Source organism: Loxodonta africana, chromosome 18 (genome assembly GCF_030014295.1).
Source record: "Loxodonta africana isolate mLoxAfr1 chromosome 18, mLoxAfr1.hap2, whole genome shotgun sequence".
NCBI classification, from domain to species: Eukaryota; Metazoa; Chordata; class Mammalia; order Proboscidea; family Elephantidae; genus Loxodonta; species Loxodonta africana.
In genome coordinates, this window is record NC_087359.1 from 29311038 (window position 1) to 29326835 (window position 15798).

A 15798-nucleotide genomic window follows, 5' to 3' on the forward strand; every position below is an offset into this window, starting at 1 on the left:
AGACTATGAGAATATTGACAAGAACTATAGTAAGCTAGATATTTTCTTGGAGGATCTCCTTCCCACACCATGTCACACATCCACTTCTAAACAAGCATATTGTGATCACTTCTCATTGCCAACATCAGATCATATATCCCCATGTGCTGGCAGTGAAGAAGAACCTAGGGTCTGCCTTGGTTACAAGAACTGGTTGCATACAAAGTCTCCTCAAATTTTGGCACAATAAAAAACCCACTGCCGTTGAATTAATTCCAACTCACAGCGACCCTAAAGGACAGAGTAGATCTGCCCCATAGGGATTCCAAGGAGTGGCTGGTGGATTCCAACTGCCAAACTTTTTAATCACTGTGCCACCCACTGGGGCTCCATACTGCACCACAATTTCTCCTCACTAAATGAAAGGTGTACAGGAGGTTTTAGTAGTATCTGTGGTCCTAACAAATGTAGTGTTATATAGTATGGGTTCTTTCATATATTACACGGACCCAAATTTAAATCTATACACCATTCATGGCATTACAGGTCATATGTCTATCTTCTAAGGCAGTTATAGACTGAGTAAGGCTTTCTAAACTGAATATCCCCCAGAGATACTTTTTGAATTGTTCTAAGTTGTGACAGTGTGGGGTGCAACAGTCAGGGTCTAGCCAGGAAATAGAAACCAGTTAATATTTAAAACAGAGAGGCTTTAATTTATGGAGCTGATCACACAGATGATGCCAGGGACAAAACAGCCAGTGACTCATCCCAGAGATGGTCTACAGGGGGAAGCCATTAGCACCCTAAGGCCAGAGGGGCAGAAGGAGGGGCTGGTGCAACCAGAACCCAGGGGCCAGAGTCACCGGGTAGTAGGAGGGGAGGAGGGAGGACAGGGGGCCTTGGCTTCTCCTCCCTGCCCCCCCAGCTCCAATCTCTGCCTTCCATTGGTGGGACCCTGTTAAATGCCAACTGACGCAGGAGCCAGATAAACATGACTATAAAGGTCAACACACTGAGGCTGCAGAGCGGGGAAAGGGTGAGGAACCGATCTGAGAGCAAACAGGCTCAGAGCAAGCACTATGGGCGCTTCTGGGCATCTTCAGGCCTCAAAAAAGCACTGGCCACATGCAGTCCTGTGGAATCCTCAAACTGAACAATAGCTTATGCTTCTTATGAAACATACCAGGGCATGCTAGGGCCCTCCCTACTCAAGAACAAATATCTGAAGTTTATGCATGATCGGATCTGAGATGCTGAAATCTGAAACACAGAGTCTTCTGCTCAGTGGTTGGTTCTTTGACCCACATGCAAACTAGGAATAAAATCCCACTTTTAACACCCCAACGACTCTCACGAGACTTTCTAAAGTGATGGCTTGACTTATTTTTTATGAAAATCCATCATACACACAATAGAAAGAACAAACAACTCAAGAATAGCACGGAATCAACTCAATTTTTCACATTAGTTGAAAGATGTGTATACACAATTCAAAACGGCAGATAATCCAATCATTTATCATTGAAAAAACTTTTGTACTTAAATTTCAGAGGGCTGGGGTCTATCTAGTATTCAAGAAATTTACACAAAGCAACACAGTGAGGCTACCCTGTGAGACCTGGCCCAGGAGTTGGGAAGTCTCCAGTTTCCCCACCCTGCCCTCTAACTAGGTACCCTTCTGAGCCCTACTCCATGCTAAAAATACATGGCTATGCCCGGTGCAAAGGCAACCCTACTGAAAAGGGAAGCCTCTGAGAGGATGGAAGAGGGGGGCAGTTCATGTTTCCAAAGGGAATTATGGTCTCCTTTGGGGTCATTTCCAAATATGAGCCAGTTCTCTGTATAGCAACCTCTGAGACAGCTGCTGGCAGGAATAAGCCAAAACTCCTAGAATCACCCTGGGGCCCAAGGGGAATACCTGCAGGCTAGACCTAGAGTGTCTTTTCCTAACTCCGTACAGACTCCTACAGGGAAAACATTTCCAAACGCTGAAATATTTCTAAACTCATTCGTAAATCCAGAGGCTCTGGAGCTTCCCTATACCAAGTAACAAAATGCAACGATGCCCAAGATTATCAAATATCCTAGACAAGTCATTTAACTTCTCCTGGTTCTCAAATCTCCACCCATTAAATGAGAAGGCTGGACTCTGGGATCCCATCCAAATCTAACATCCTCTGCGCCTATGAACTCATTTTAACAGGCAGCACTGGGCTACACCCTCGTTTATGCCACATTCATGCCCTGTCCTAGGCTAAGGTAGAATCACGTTGCTGGTACTTCAAAATAAGATCTGTTCGTGTTCCTTAGAGTTTCCAGGGAAAGGAGAGACTCCAACAGTCCACACTCACTGGTGCATGTCAGAAGCATGCTGGCACCAATTTGTACCAGCTCCCAAGAGCCAACTGTTAAAATTTTCAGAATTTTGTAAGCTGGTTATTAAACGGTTGATAGGACAATGAACAAGCAAAATATGGTATTATCAGCAAGTTAGATAAGCCTTGAAAACATTATGTTAAGTAAAGAAGTCAGTCATAAAAGTCCAGGTACTATATAATTCCATTTATATCAAAGTCCAGAATAGGGAAATCTACAGAGACAGAAATCAGATTAGTGACTGCTTAGGGCTGGGGGGTAGGGAGCTGAAGGGATAAGGGTATCATAGCTAAAGGGTACTGGTTTTCTTTTTTGAGTTGATGAAAATGTTCTAAAATTGACTGTGATGATGTGATGATTGTTCTATCTGTGCATGTACTAAAAACCATTTAATTGTACACTTTAAATGGGTGAACTGTAAGGTAAGTGAATTATTATCTCAATGGCTGTTTTTAAAAAAGTCAGTAACTCGACATTGGCTATGGCGGGAGTACTTATACCATGAAAACTGGTAAACACTACAAATCAGCCCCTCTTCACACCACCAAACTGGTTGTTAAACATTTGCCGACACACAACTGCACATGTCCTTTGGCCAAGAGATGTCCTGCTGGCCCAAATCTGAATTCACACTCTGTCATTTGTCCACGTATTAACATAATTGGTTCTCTCAGAGGGTATTTCCTGGACCCAGAATTCAGCTCTATTCCATTGTTTTCTTGCAGTCTACTCTTGAATAATATTGAATATTGAAATAACATTAACTGCTAAGCTAAGCTAAAATGGCACAGCACTTACGAGTCAGTGTCCAGTGAAAAGTAATCATACAGCTTAACTATTCTGGGATGATCCAGTTCTTTGTGAATCCGGTATTCCCTACACGCATGCCTGTAAATAAAAAGGAAAATTAACAAGAAGGTATCTTGGCCTGCCTTTTAAACTCTTCAAGGATATCCCTAAATATTCCCTTATTTCTTCACTGTTTCCACCTGCTTGCTCTATTCAGGTCCACCTGGTCCCCTCTTCTGATTTTTCTTTTTGTGCATCTAGTACCTACGAAGTCATTGAAAAAATAGTAGGCGCTCAAATACTTACTGGATGTCAACCTTTTACCCCTTTCAAGACCATTTTATGATCTCACCTTTTTTATATTTACACCCAAACATCGCAGACTTAAAAATTACAAAGAAAGTTCTCTTTCCTCTCCTCTAACGCTAATACTTCATTATTTATAAAGGTTTATATGCTAAAGTCACATCAAGGGGATCAATTTTGGCATGTAAACTCCTTGGGTAAAAGAATTACTGGCTATGTAAGTCAATTAGGTCAATTAGGAGTGCTTTGTATTTGTCTGCTTCTCTTTAAATATCATCTCCTTGCAAAAAGGATTTAAGGTGCTATTAGCTTTTATTTGTTGTAAGAAAACGTGATACTGACAGAATTATTGAAACTATGGAAACCTCAGTTTCCTTAGGATGGAGAATTCAATATTGCTGTACTTGTATCTTTTCTTAAAGTTCTTTTCCAATTTAATATCACTTAATAAGATCAGGAACAAAAACTGATTACGTATCATATACTGAATTTAAAAAGAGAACATGTTTATACAATGTAATTATCAATTTTTTAAGTGTTTAGTTCTTATTTATAAAGAGAGTAACAGATTTTAAGTAATCCAGTAGTATTTAGTTTAGGGCATTATATAAGAGTCAGAAAACAGAAACTTTCCATAATGTGGTAGCGTGGGTAAGATTTTTTTTATTTTTTATTGTGCTTTAAGTGAAAGTTTACAAATCAGGTCAGCCTCACACATAAAAACTTACATACACCTTGCTAATACTCCCAATTGCTCTCCCTGTAATGAGACAGCCCGCTCCCTCCCTCCACTCTCTCTTTTCGTGTCCATTTCGCCACCTTCTAACCCCCTCCACCCTCTCATCTCCCCACCAGGCAGGAGATGCCAACATAGTCTCAAGTATGCACTTGATCCAAGAAGCTTACTCCACACAAGCATCCCTCTCCTTCCCATTGTCCAGTCCAATCCCTGTCTGAAGAGTTGGTTTTGGGAATGGTTTCTGTCCTGGGGCAACAGGAGGTCTGGGGGCCATAATCACCGGGGTCCTTCTAGTCTCAGTCAGACCCTCAGGTCTGGTCTTTTTACGAGAATTTGGGGTCTTCATTCCACTGCTCTTCTGTTCCCTCAGGGGTTCTCTGTTGTGTTCCCTGTCAGGGCAGTCATCGGTTGTAGCCAGGCACCATCTAGTTCTGGTCTCAGGATGATGCAGTCTCTGGTTTATGTGGTCCTTTCTGTCTCTTGGGCTTGTAATTACCTTGTGTCCTTGGTGTTCTTCATTCTCCTTTGACCCAGGTGGGTGGAGACCAATTGATGCATCTTAGATGGCCTCTCACTAGTGTTTAAGACCCCAGACACCACTCTTCAAAGTGGGATGCAGGATGTTTTCTTAATAGATTTTATTATGCTAATTGACATAGATGTCCCCTGAAACCATGGTCCCCAAACCCCTGTCCCTGCTGCGCTGGCCTTCAAAGCATTCAGTTTATTCAGGAAACTTCTTTGCTTTTGGTTTAGTCCAGTTGTGCTGACCTCACCTGTATTGTGTGCTGTCTTTCCCATTGCTTAAAGTAGTTCTTGTCTACTATCTAATTAGTGAATACCCCTCTCCCAATCTCCCTCCCTCGCCCTTCTCGTAACCATCAAAGAATATTTTCTTCTCTTTAAACTATTTCTCGAGTTCTTATGATTTTTGTATGTTTATCTTGTATCCCGATACTCTGCTGAACTCTTCTATCAGTTTCAGTAGTTTTCTTGAGGATTCCTTAGGGTTTTCTGTGTATAAGATCATGCCATCTGCAAATAGAGACACTTTTACTTCTTCCTTGCCAATGTGGATGCCCTTTATTTCTTAATCTTGCCTAATTGCTCTGGCTAGGACCTCCAGCACAATGTTGAGTAAGAGCAGTGATATTTGTCCTTTTGCAACTAATTCCACTCAGCATAATGCCTTCCAGGTTCCTTCATGTTATGAAATGTTTCACAGATTTATCACTGTTCTTTATCAATGTGTAGTATTCCATGGTGTGAATATACCACAATTTATTTATCCATTCATCCGTTGATGGGCACCTTGGTTGCTTCCATCTTTTTGCTATTGTAAACAGTGCTGCAATGAACTTGGGTGTGCATGTATCTGCTCGTGTAAAGGCTCTTATTTCTCTAGGATATATTCCAAGGAGTGGGACTGCTGAATCATATGGTAGTTCTATTTCTAGCTCTTTAAGGAAGCGCCAAATCGATTTCCAAAGTGGTTGTACCATTTGACATTCCCGCCAGCAGTGTATAAGAGTTCCAATCTCTCCACAGCCTCTCCAGCATTTATTATTTTGTGTTTCTGGATTAATGCCAGCCTTGTTGGAGTGAGATGGAATCTCACTGTAGTTTTGATTTGCATTTCTCTAATGCCTAATGATCGTGAACATTTTCCTCATGTATCTGTTAGTGGCCTGAATGTCTTCTTTAGTGAAGTGCCTGTTCATATCTTTTGCCCATTTTTTAATTGGGTTGTTTGTCTTTTTGTAGTTGAGTTTTTGCAGTATCATGTAGATTTCAGAGATGGGGTGCTGATTGCAAATGTCATAGCTAAAAACATTTTCCCAGTCTATAGGTAATCTTTTTACTCTTTTGGTGAAGTCTTTGGATGAGCACAGGTGTTTGATTATTAGGAGTTCCCAGTTATCTAGTTTCTCTTCTGCATTGTTAGTAATGCTTTATATACTGTTTATGCCATGTATTAGGGCTCCTAACGTCATCCCTATTTTTCCTTCCATGATCTTTATCGTTTTCGATTTTGTATTTAGGTCTTTGATCCATTCTGAGCTTGTTTTTGTGCATGGAGTGAGGTATGGGTCTTGCTTTATTTTTCTGCAGATGGATATCCAGTTATGCCAGCACCATTTGTTAAAAAGACTGTCTTTTCCCCATTTAACTGTCTTGGGGCCTTTGTCAAATATCAACTGCTCATATGTGGATGGATTTATGTCTGGATTCTCAATTCTGTTCCATTGGTCTATGTAACTATTGTACCAGTACCAGGCTGTTTTGACTACTGTGGCGGTATAATAGGTTCTAAAATCAGGTAGAGTGAGGCCTCTCACTTTCTTCTTCTTTTTCAGTAATGCTTTACTTATCCAGGGCCTCTTTCCCTTCCATATGAAGTTGGTGATTGTTTCTCCATCTCATTAAAAAAAGTCATTGGAATTTGGATCATAATTGCATGAAATCTATAGATCGCTTTTGGTAGAAGAGGCATTTTTATAATGTTAAGTTTTCCTATCCATGAGCAAGGTATGTTTTTCCATTTACGTAGGTCTCTTTTGGTTTCTTGCAGTAGTGTTTTATAGTTTTCTTTGCATAAGTCTTTTACATCTCTGGTAAGATTTATTCCTAAGTATTTTATCTTCTTGGGGGCTACTGTAAATGGCATTGATTTGGTGATTTCCTCTTCGATGCTCTTTTTGTTGGTGTAGAGGGATCCAACTGATTTTTGTATGTTTATCTTGTATCCCGATACTCTGCTGAACTCTTCTATTAGTTTCAGTAGTTTTCTGGAGGATTCCTTAGGGTTTTCTGTGTATAAGATCATGCCATCTGCAAATAGAGATACTTTTACTTCTTCCTTGCCAATCTGGATGCCCTTTATTTCTTAATCTTGCCTAATTGCTCTGGCTAGGACCTCCAGCACAATGTTGAATAAGAGCGGTGATAATGGGCCTCCTTGTCTGGTTCCCGATCTCAAGGGGAATGCTTTCAGGCTCTCTCCATTTAGGCTGATGTTGGCTGTTGGCTTTGTATAAATGCCTTTTATTATGTTGAGGAAGTTTCCTCCTATTCCTATTTTGCTGAGAGCTTTCATCATGAATGGGTGTTGAACTTTGTCAAATGCCTTTTCGGCATCACTTGATAAAATCATGTGATTCTTGTCTTTTGTTTTATTTATATGATGGGTTACATTAATTGCTTTTCTAATGTTGAACCATCCCTGAATACCTGGTACGAATACCACTTGGTCATGGTGAATTATTTTTTTGATGTGCTGTTGAATTCTATCGGCTAGAATTTTTGTACCTAAGTTCATGAGGGGTATAGGCCTGTAATTTTCTTTTTTTGTAGTGTCTTTTTTTGGTATCAGGGATATGCTGGCTTCATAGAATGTGTTTGGGAGTATTCTGTCCTTTTCTATGCTCTGAAATACCTTTAGTAGTAGTGGTTTTAACTTTCTCTGAAAGTTTCGTAGAACTCTACAATAAAGCCGGCTGGGCCATGGCTTTTTTTTTCTTGGGAGTTTTTTGATTACCTTTTCAATCTCTTCTTTTGTTATGGGTCTATTTAGTTGTTCTACCTCTGTTTGTGTTAGTTTAGGTAGGTAGGGTGTTTCTAGGAATTCATCCATTTCTTCTAGGTTTTCAAATTTGTTCAGAGTACAGTTTTTCACAGTAATCTAATATGATTCTTTTAATTTCAGTTGGGTCTGTCGTAATATTGCCCATCTCATTTCTTATTCGGGTTATTTGCTTCTTCTCCTGTTTTTCTTTTGTCAGTTTGGCCAATGGTTTATCAAGTCTGTTGATTTTTTTCAAAGAATCAGCTTTTGGTCTTGTTAATTCTTTCAATTGTTTTTCTGTTTTCTACTTCATTTAGTTCTGCTCTAATTTTTATTATTTGTTTTCATCTGGTGCCTGAGGGTTTCTTTTGTTGTTCTCTTTCTATGTGTTCAAGTTGGTAGCATAAGATTTTAAAAAGTGGTTATTTTCTGAATGTCAACAGTACAGAGAAAAGACTCAACTAAAGAAAAACCGAGGAAAAATTTAAGGGAAGGAGAAGGGAGGGCTAGGAAGTTAAAACCAATTAAATACACTTTTCCCCATGTGAAACACTGTTTGATCAGGATTATTTTTCAAGCTGTCACTTTCAGCAGTTTTTGCTTCTTCTGATGCCTCATCTCATCACCTCTATGCCTTTCTGAAGTGTTTTCCCAGCACTGAGGCAGAGCAGCATTAGAACACACACTGCACTGGGGACCAAGCAATCTGGCTTCCAGTTCTGGCTCTGTGGCTCCACATCTCTGGGCTTCGGTTTCATCACAATGAAGAAGCTACACCACATCACAAGTTTTAAAGTGTGTTCCCTGGAGATGGATGCCTCTGGAGCCCGTGGAGACACTGAGCAAATGGCCCAACCACCACCCACTCCACCAAAGCAGCTCCACCTTTGTCTTTTTTTAATATATCAGAATTCCGTATAATATTACATTTGGCAAAATAAAGGTGCTACTGTTTTTTTTTTAAAAAAAAAAAAAAGGTTTAGAAACCTACGGACTAGTGATGCAAATGGTTAAGCATTCAGCTGTAACCGAGAGGCTGGCTGTTTGAGTCCACCCAGAGGTGCCTAAGAAGAAAGGTCTGAAGATCTACTTCCAAAAAAACAGCCACCGAAAACCCTATGCAGCACAGTTCTACTCTGACACACGTGGGTTTCTGTAAGTCAGAATCAACTCAACAGCAACTCTACTTTAGCGTCTTCATTTTGTGGACTTCAAAGTAGACACCAATTTCTCAGACAAGGTACAGAAAATAGAGAAAACTAGTGGAGGAAAAATTAAGAATCAGAGGAAGTGTTATTTTAAGTCCTTGCCACCTGAGTGAATTTGCTGTGCATCACTGAACGTGCTCCCTCAACGTCAAGCTCACCTGTTGTACTCCATGTAGGCAGGGGCTGTGCTACGGCCCCCACGTGTTCAACTTTGAATTTAGCATCCAAAGGATTAATGTGCCATAGAGACTTTAGTAAGAAACTGGAAGAAACTTGTCTACTAATGTGATCGTCTTTTCCTTTCTTGTAAACAAATACATATCTAGATTTTCAAAATGCTTTTTTTATCTTAGAAAATTAAAAGAATTATTCTAATGAGAGCATGTTAACTAATTCAGATGCAATTATTTCTGTGGAGAGCTGCATATGAAATTTTTCCTACTGCAGAGTTTTTGTTACTTTTCGGAGTTAAAGATATCTAGTAGTATTTATTAATACTTTCATAATCCAAAAGTAAAACAATCAGCTTTGTTTTTGTATGTGGGGGAAGAGAAGGAAAAGGCAGAAAAAACAGAGCTCAAACAAAGCTACAGTCTTTTATTTTCTTCAAGTTTTTCCTTCTTTTTTACCCAAATAAATATCTTGATCCCATATGGGACATCATCCCCACAAATGGAAAAGCAATGAAAAGACCTTACTATGCAGGATCAGTAACAGTAATATTTTCATATTTTATGTTATCACAACACTGAATTATACTACTTTTTAACGTAATACTGCATTTTTAAAGCATGCTCTAAAATCTTTTATGTCCTCCTTTTCATGTTCAAAAGAGTCAATGACATTTTGCCAGTTTACCATTACTGGTGGCCAGAAATTCACCGCTATGATTTCGTAATACTTAGCAAGCAAAATTCAAAGAAAGGTGGGAGTACATAAGAATTTCTCCTCAGCATGAACAGAGGTCACAAAAACTTTGCCCTCACCCCAGTGTATCAGCTGGGAAATGGCCCCTGCCCAAAAGGCTCTATAGAAGGTGCTCAGGCACCATGATTTCTACCTCTGATGAGGAAAAAAATGTTTTTCAGCCTGGAGCTGGAATGCTAAACAGCTCAGAAAAATGGGAAAATCCTGTTCACTTGCTCTATGTCTCGATCTGGTAAAGAAATGTCAGAAAGATACCCAAGCTTGTCCCACCAGGACTCAAGATACTTGACAACTGTGCCAAGGAGGTACAGGGCCCTGGCTTTCAAAGACAACGGTGAGCAGAGCACCCACCTGCAGTTGCTATAGTATTCAACATTAGAGCCTAAAAGCTGGATATGGAGACTAGGCAAGGTATGTATAAATCCCAGCACAGGAACAGTTTTCACAAGGTTGACCACAGGTGATCCCTAGCAGAGTCAACTGCCTTAGCATGGTCAATGCACACACAAGATGCTGACTAGGCTCCAAGGCTAATGACCAGAGGGTATTTTTAAGGAGAAGCATGTATCCTTCCAACACGCTTAGGGACTCCTGGAGTCTCAGTACAACAGGGGCATTTCTCATATATAACTGGTCATGTCAGTACAACATGTGGCTTTCTTCTCTGAAGTGCTCTTGGCATTCGTGGCTGCGCGCCAATCATCCCTGCACGTCAAGTGACTGGAATGTACTTAAAATAATGTAACTGCTCCTCGGGAGCATCTGGACTGCAGCTGCCTGTCACATAAGATACACATGCAGGGTGCCGTGCACAAACCATAAACACCATCCCTTTTCCTACCTCTCCTTAAGCCCTATTGCCCTTAATGCCACAGGAACCTTTTCTCCGGTGCCTAGCACCATGGCCAACCTGTATGAAACAGGACGAGTTCCTAGGTCCCTGATAAATAATGGGTATAAAGCAAGACTTGCCTTGGTCTATGCTCCAAGGACTGGCTGCTGATGCAGAAATGCTTTATTTTCCCCCTTGAGATTTACAAGTCACTAAAAGGCTACTTCAAAGTCCACTGTTTTTCCTTCTTCCAATGCTCTATTTATAATAAAAAATAAAAAAAACTGCATTTATAGAAAGGAGACAAGTTGTTTCTATTGAAAGAGGTTTGCTTTCTCCTTTCTGAGGTAGGACATGTCTAATTCAATACTTGTACCTATGAAAAGGAAACAAAATTAAGCCCAGGGGGGAATCTAATAGCAAATTAAATCTACGTGGCCTCCAAAGTAAATTATCCATGAACTTTAATGCTCTGAAGCTTGGAGGAAACAAGCAAAACCTGACATTAGTGGAACAAAGAAATTCACAGCTGCACATGTAATGACTATTCATTTCAAAGCAATCACCCTCCCCACCCCCTACCCAAGAAGGGGACCCTAAAGACAGACCTGGGAGACCGGCAAGCTGTGGCTGGGGAGCAGGGCACAGCACCGAGTGCTGAACAAGTCAAACAGGCACCCTACTCTCTCCTTCAACAAGGAAATGACTGGAGAAGCATAAAGAGCCCCACCCACAGCGCCCCAGGGTCCCTGTACCACTAAAGGACGCTCTCATCTGGTTTTCTACTGATAAGCAACAATGATTTCTGAGGCTTTATTTGTTTATTGTGTATTCTGGGACACAATGGAAGGGGATTTAAATGCCAGCTCAGTCACTTCTAAAATATTACTCAAGTTCTCTACATATCAGTTTCTTCACCAGTAAGATGAAGAATATATTCCTTTCACCTAGGGTTGCTGTGAAGATTAAATGAAATGACAACAATAACAAAAATACATATAAAGCTCTTAGCACAGTGCTCAAACTACAGCTCCTGTTACTAGATTTTGAAAAAGCAGACATTCTAGTATCACTTACTTGTGGTAATTCTCCTTTTTCTCATCTCTCCAGTTTTTATTTAACTGGTGAATTTTCACAGCTACGTATCTTTGCTCTGTTAGATCAAATGCCTGTGAAGAAAACGAATAAATTAAATTCAGAATAAATGCTAACGAGAATCACAGACAACCGACTTGAGGCTTCTATTTAACAGATCAACATAATCAAAGTCTAAAATACATTATTAAATAAAAACATCAGTAGACGACAACACATCACATACTTATTTTGGTTTTGCAACCATCTTCTTGAATCTTGTGATCAGATAATTTAGAAGTCTCCAGACGCACTGGCACCAAGGGGTTTAGAAAATAAAAACAAGTATACACCACAAACAGAAAGACAGCCCATGTCTTAACAGTCATTTCCAAACAATTCTCTTTCTGGACACTGTCTACCCTCACTTAGAACCGTCTTCCCTTAGGGCTGTCTCTCATCCCTTAGCTGACACAGGATTTTCCAGGTGCCAACATTAAGTCCTGCCACTTTTGCAATGCTGGGGAACACACGCTGCCTGCCAGGCTCTGTATTACTCCTTGAAGAAATAATCCCGCAGAATCCACCTCTCTGGCATGACTGTTTAGAAAATAACCTTGTAATTTGCTATAATGTATTTATTAAAATAAAAAAAAGGAAAAACCTAAAAAACAGCCCTGCTTTTAGTCCCACCCATCAACCTACGTAAATGAAAAGTGGTTTCTGATCCCAAGATCACCGGAAGTTAGTCATATTAAGTCACTTCCCCAATACTGCCCAGAGAAAGGGCCAAGCTCTCTCCAAAGGCCACCACTGGGGCAAGACCAGCATCAGCTAGGTAGAGCTATACCATGAAGTGAAAAGAGAAGGTACTGGGTGAGTTTTTAAGGAAAAAAAAAAAATACCATGAAGTGAAAAGAGAAGGTACCGGGTGAGTTTTTAAGGAAGCTGGGTAAAAATCACAGTTTGATAAAGTCAGTCACATTTTAATATAAAAAATAGGACAATTCCCTCACGTAAAAGAATTTTATTGATGGCTGTCTTTAGAATGTGAATAGTTTTTCTTAGTTCCCCCCGCCAGCCCCCACCTATCTTTCTAAAATTCAAATTTTATTCTTAAGTATTCGGTAACAAAGTCTATATTTTTACCAACCACTCATATGGTGACTGGCATATATGATTGAACAGCATTTTTTAATTCCTATTGTGCTTTAGGTGAAATTTTTCTTAGTTTTTAAAGTTCAGATGAAAAATTTACTACTCTAATTCCCACACTATTACCATCTCTCTGCCAGTTTCCACAAACATAAAGGCAGACAAAGGCTACAGGCACAGGGCATACAGCTCACAAATACTGTTGAATACTGTTGTGTAGATCTTATAAAACGTAAGCCACTACTAGGAAGGTACTGCCTGTAAGAGAGGCCTATTAGATGAACTTCTACTTCATACCAAGTTTAAACCAGTATTTTTAAAGTATAAAACCCACTCAGTTCAGGTACAATATCTCATTTCATGGAACTGGATGCTTTTTGAGCTCTATTTTTCTTACAGAGCCTGAAGTTCACCTGCAAGCATGTGTGCCATCATGGATTTAAAGTAGAGAACTATTTTAAGCCATCAAAAGCCAGATGAAGGATCACCGAATCATAACAGCACTAATGGTATCACACATGTCAGGTAGTCCAACTATCACCCCAGATTTCTGAATCTAAGACACCATGCATTTTAAGACCCTCCGCTGACTTAAAAGTTTTTGGAAGGTGGAGAATAGCAACAGAATAACTAGATTAAATGTATACATTATTGTTAGAGGCACCTAGATTTCAGAAATGTTAAAATGTTTGCAGAAATATATTAGAAAAAAATGGGATGATGAAATCACAAGTATTTGGGAAGTGCCAAGAATCAATACTGATGATTTTAAAAAGGAAAACAGAACTAGTTCTTCCTGTTTTTATCTGAAATGAGAATAATTATTTTACTCAAAAGATTTCCCAAATATGAATTTATATGGACATAAACATAAACCATTAACAGTGAAGACTGCACCTAAGAAAAGAGGGAATTACTACAACAGCATAGAAAAGACTATCACTTGAAAAACCAATTCTGCATTTTAAAGCCCAGTGTCAGAAACATCTAGAGAGACTTAAGGAGGCCATGACTGGTGAAAGTGTTGTGGATTTGTAACTATATTTAAAATCAGATAAATCTCTCACTGAGGCACAGTAGTCTGTACTCTGCCAGCCCATCTGAAGTACTGTGAGCCAGGATACTCCTTCAGAATGCCAGTGCCAGTAAATGCTCTGATTTAGAAGATAACTTTTAAAAAAACGAAAAGCAGGTCTTTCAAACCAGAGCTAGCTTCCCACTGCCAACCCACTGCACATGTCTATTTTGTAAAAAAAAAAAAAAAAAAAAAATTATATGTATGTATAAAAACCAAAAAAACCCAAACCCATTGCTGTCAAGTCGATTCCAACTCATAGCAGCCAAACAGGACAGAGCAGAACTGCCCCATAGAGTTTCCAAGGAGAGCCTGGCGGATTCGAACTGCCAACCTTTTGGTTAGCAGCCATGGCACCTAACCACTACGCCACCAGGGTTTCTTATATATGTATATATACACACAAAAATATATATGCATACATATATACATATTTTAATGAAAATAAGGATACTCATTTCTAGCAAATGTGAAAGAGGCAGAAAGTACAGAACCAGAATAAAAACGAACATAATTCTACCACCCAGAAATGACTATTGTTCTTCCTTCCCATCTTTTATCTATTTTATTTTTCAAAGCTGAAAACAGGGTAAAATATTGTACCTTGCTTAGTCACTTAAGTTTATTGGGAACAGCTGTCCCAATGATACAGGTTCTCAAAGTTTTTTAATTTCAACCACTAGGTATCAGTCAGTTATCACCACTCTAAAATGCTCTCCAAGTCAGTTATAACCAATCATTTAACCCTCAGTCTTTGCACAATGACCCAGTTCCTCATACTTACCTTGTAAACTTCACTGAAACCTCCTCTACCCAAAAGATGTAACAACAAATATCTGTCATTTAGCGTTGGATGATCTTTAAATCTGTGGAAACAGGTAACACACATGTCCTGAGGGCAAGGACTACAGAGTCTCCCAGATTCGCATGTAATGTGTATTACAACACGTTATACACATTATTATGAAATAAAGCTGTTGCCAACAGTTTGACAACACCAATACAGCTAATTCTGAGCATAATGTAAGTTTTACAGTTCACAAGGGCAGCGTTATTACAGTAAACAACATTAGCTGTGGCGCCCTAGACACAGGCGCTAGTCTCAGCAGAGCCACACTTAGCCCTGTGACTTTCCTGACCTCCGTCCCTTTCACCCTGCTATAGTAAGGGGGTAGACTAGACTAGAGCAGAGATTTTCAAATCGTGCTATTTGGCTCTTCCAAGTCATTCAAGAGCCACATGCTCCCACCATGCCAAAACTACATCCAATAAAATGCCAAGATATTTTACGCTGTCTTAAAAAGGGATTTGGTTATCAAGTGAGTCACATGTTCTATGTACATTCATCTTTCTCTAAGACAGTCTACGATAGAACTGTTTTCCCACATAGGATTCCATCTTGTGTTGTTTTCTAACAAACTGACAAAGGAATTAGAGATTCTGACAAAAATAAATTAAAAAATATTTCTGTTTAGCTTCTGATCTTAAACAGCGCACCATTCTTTTTTTTTTTTTTAGTAATATTTTATTGTGTTTTCGGTGAAAGTTTACACAGCAAATAAGGTTCTCATTTGACAATTTCTACACAAGTTGTTCAGTGACCTTACATCTTTCACAATATTTCCATATTCTCATTAACTGCATACTGGTGTGTTTCGTGTCCTGTACTCTAGTTTCCCCAGCCCCCTTGTCTTCTCACTTTGCTTAGAGTAATTATATTGACCTTTTGGTCTCATACAGATGGTAGCACATTATTAATTCTGAGATTAT

At 39.5% G+C, this 15798-nt stretch overlaps 1 protein-coding gene across 7 annotated transcripts in view; it reads right to left on the reverse strand.

Annotated features, from left to right (window-relative positions):
• TLK2 (tousled like kinase 2) overlaps positions 1-15798 on the reverse strand; it is a 145020-nt gene that overhangs the window by 12478 nt on the left and 116744 nt on the right. For all 7 annotated transcript variants that reach the window (XM_064270966.1, XM_064270965.1, XM_064270963.1 and 4 more), the window contains 3 exons: positions 14813-14894; positions 11802-11893; positions 3157-3246 (listed from right to left, as the gene is read on the reverse strand). In XM_064270966.1, the coding sequence (XP_064127036.1) occupies positions 3157-3246; positions 11802-11893; positions 14813-14894 (264 nt within the window). The remainder of the gene's footprint in view (positions 1-3156; positions 3247-11801; positions 11894-14812; positions 14895-15798) is intronic.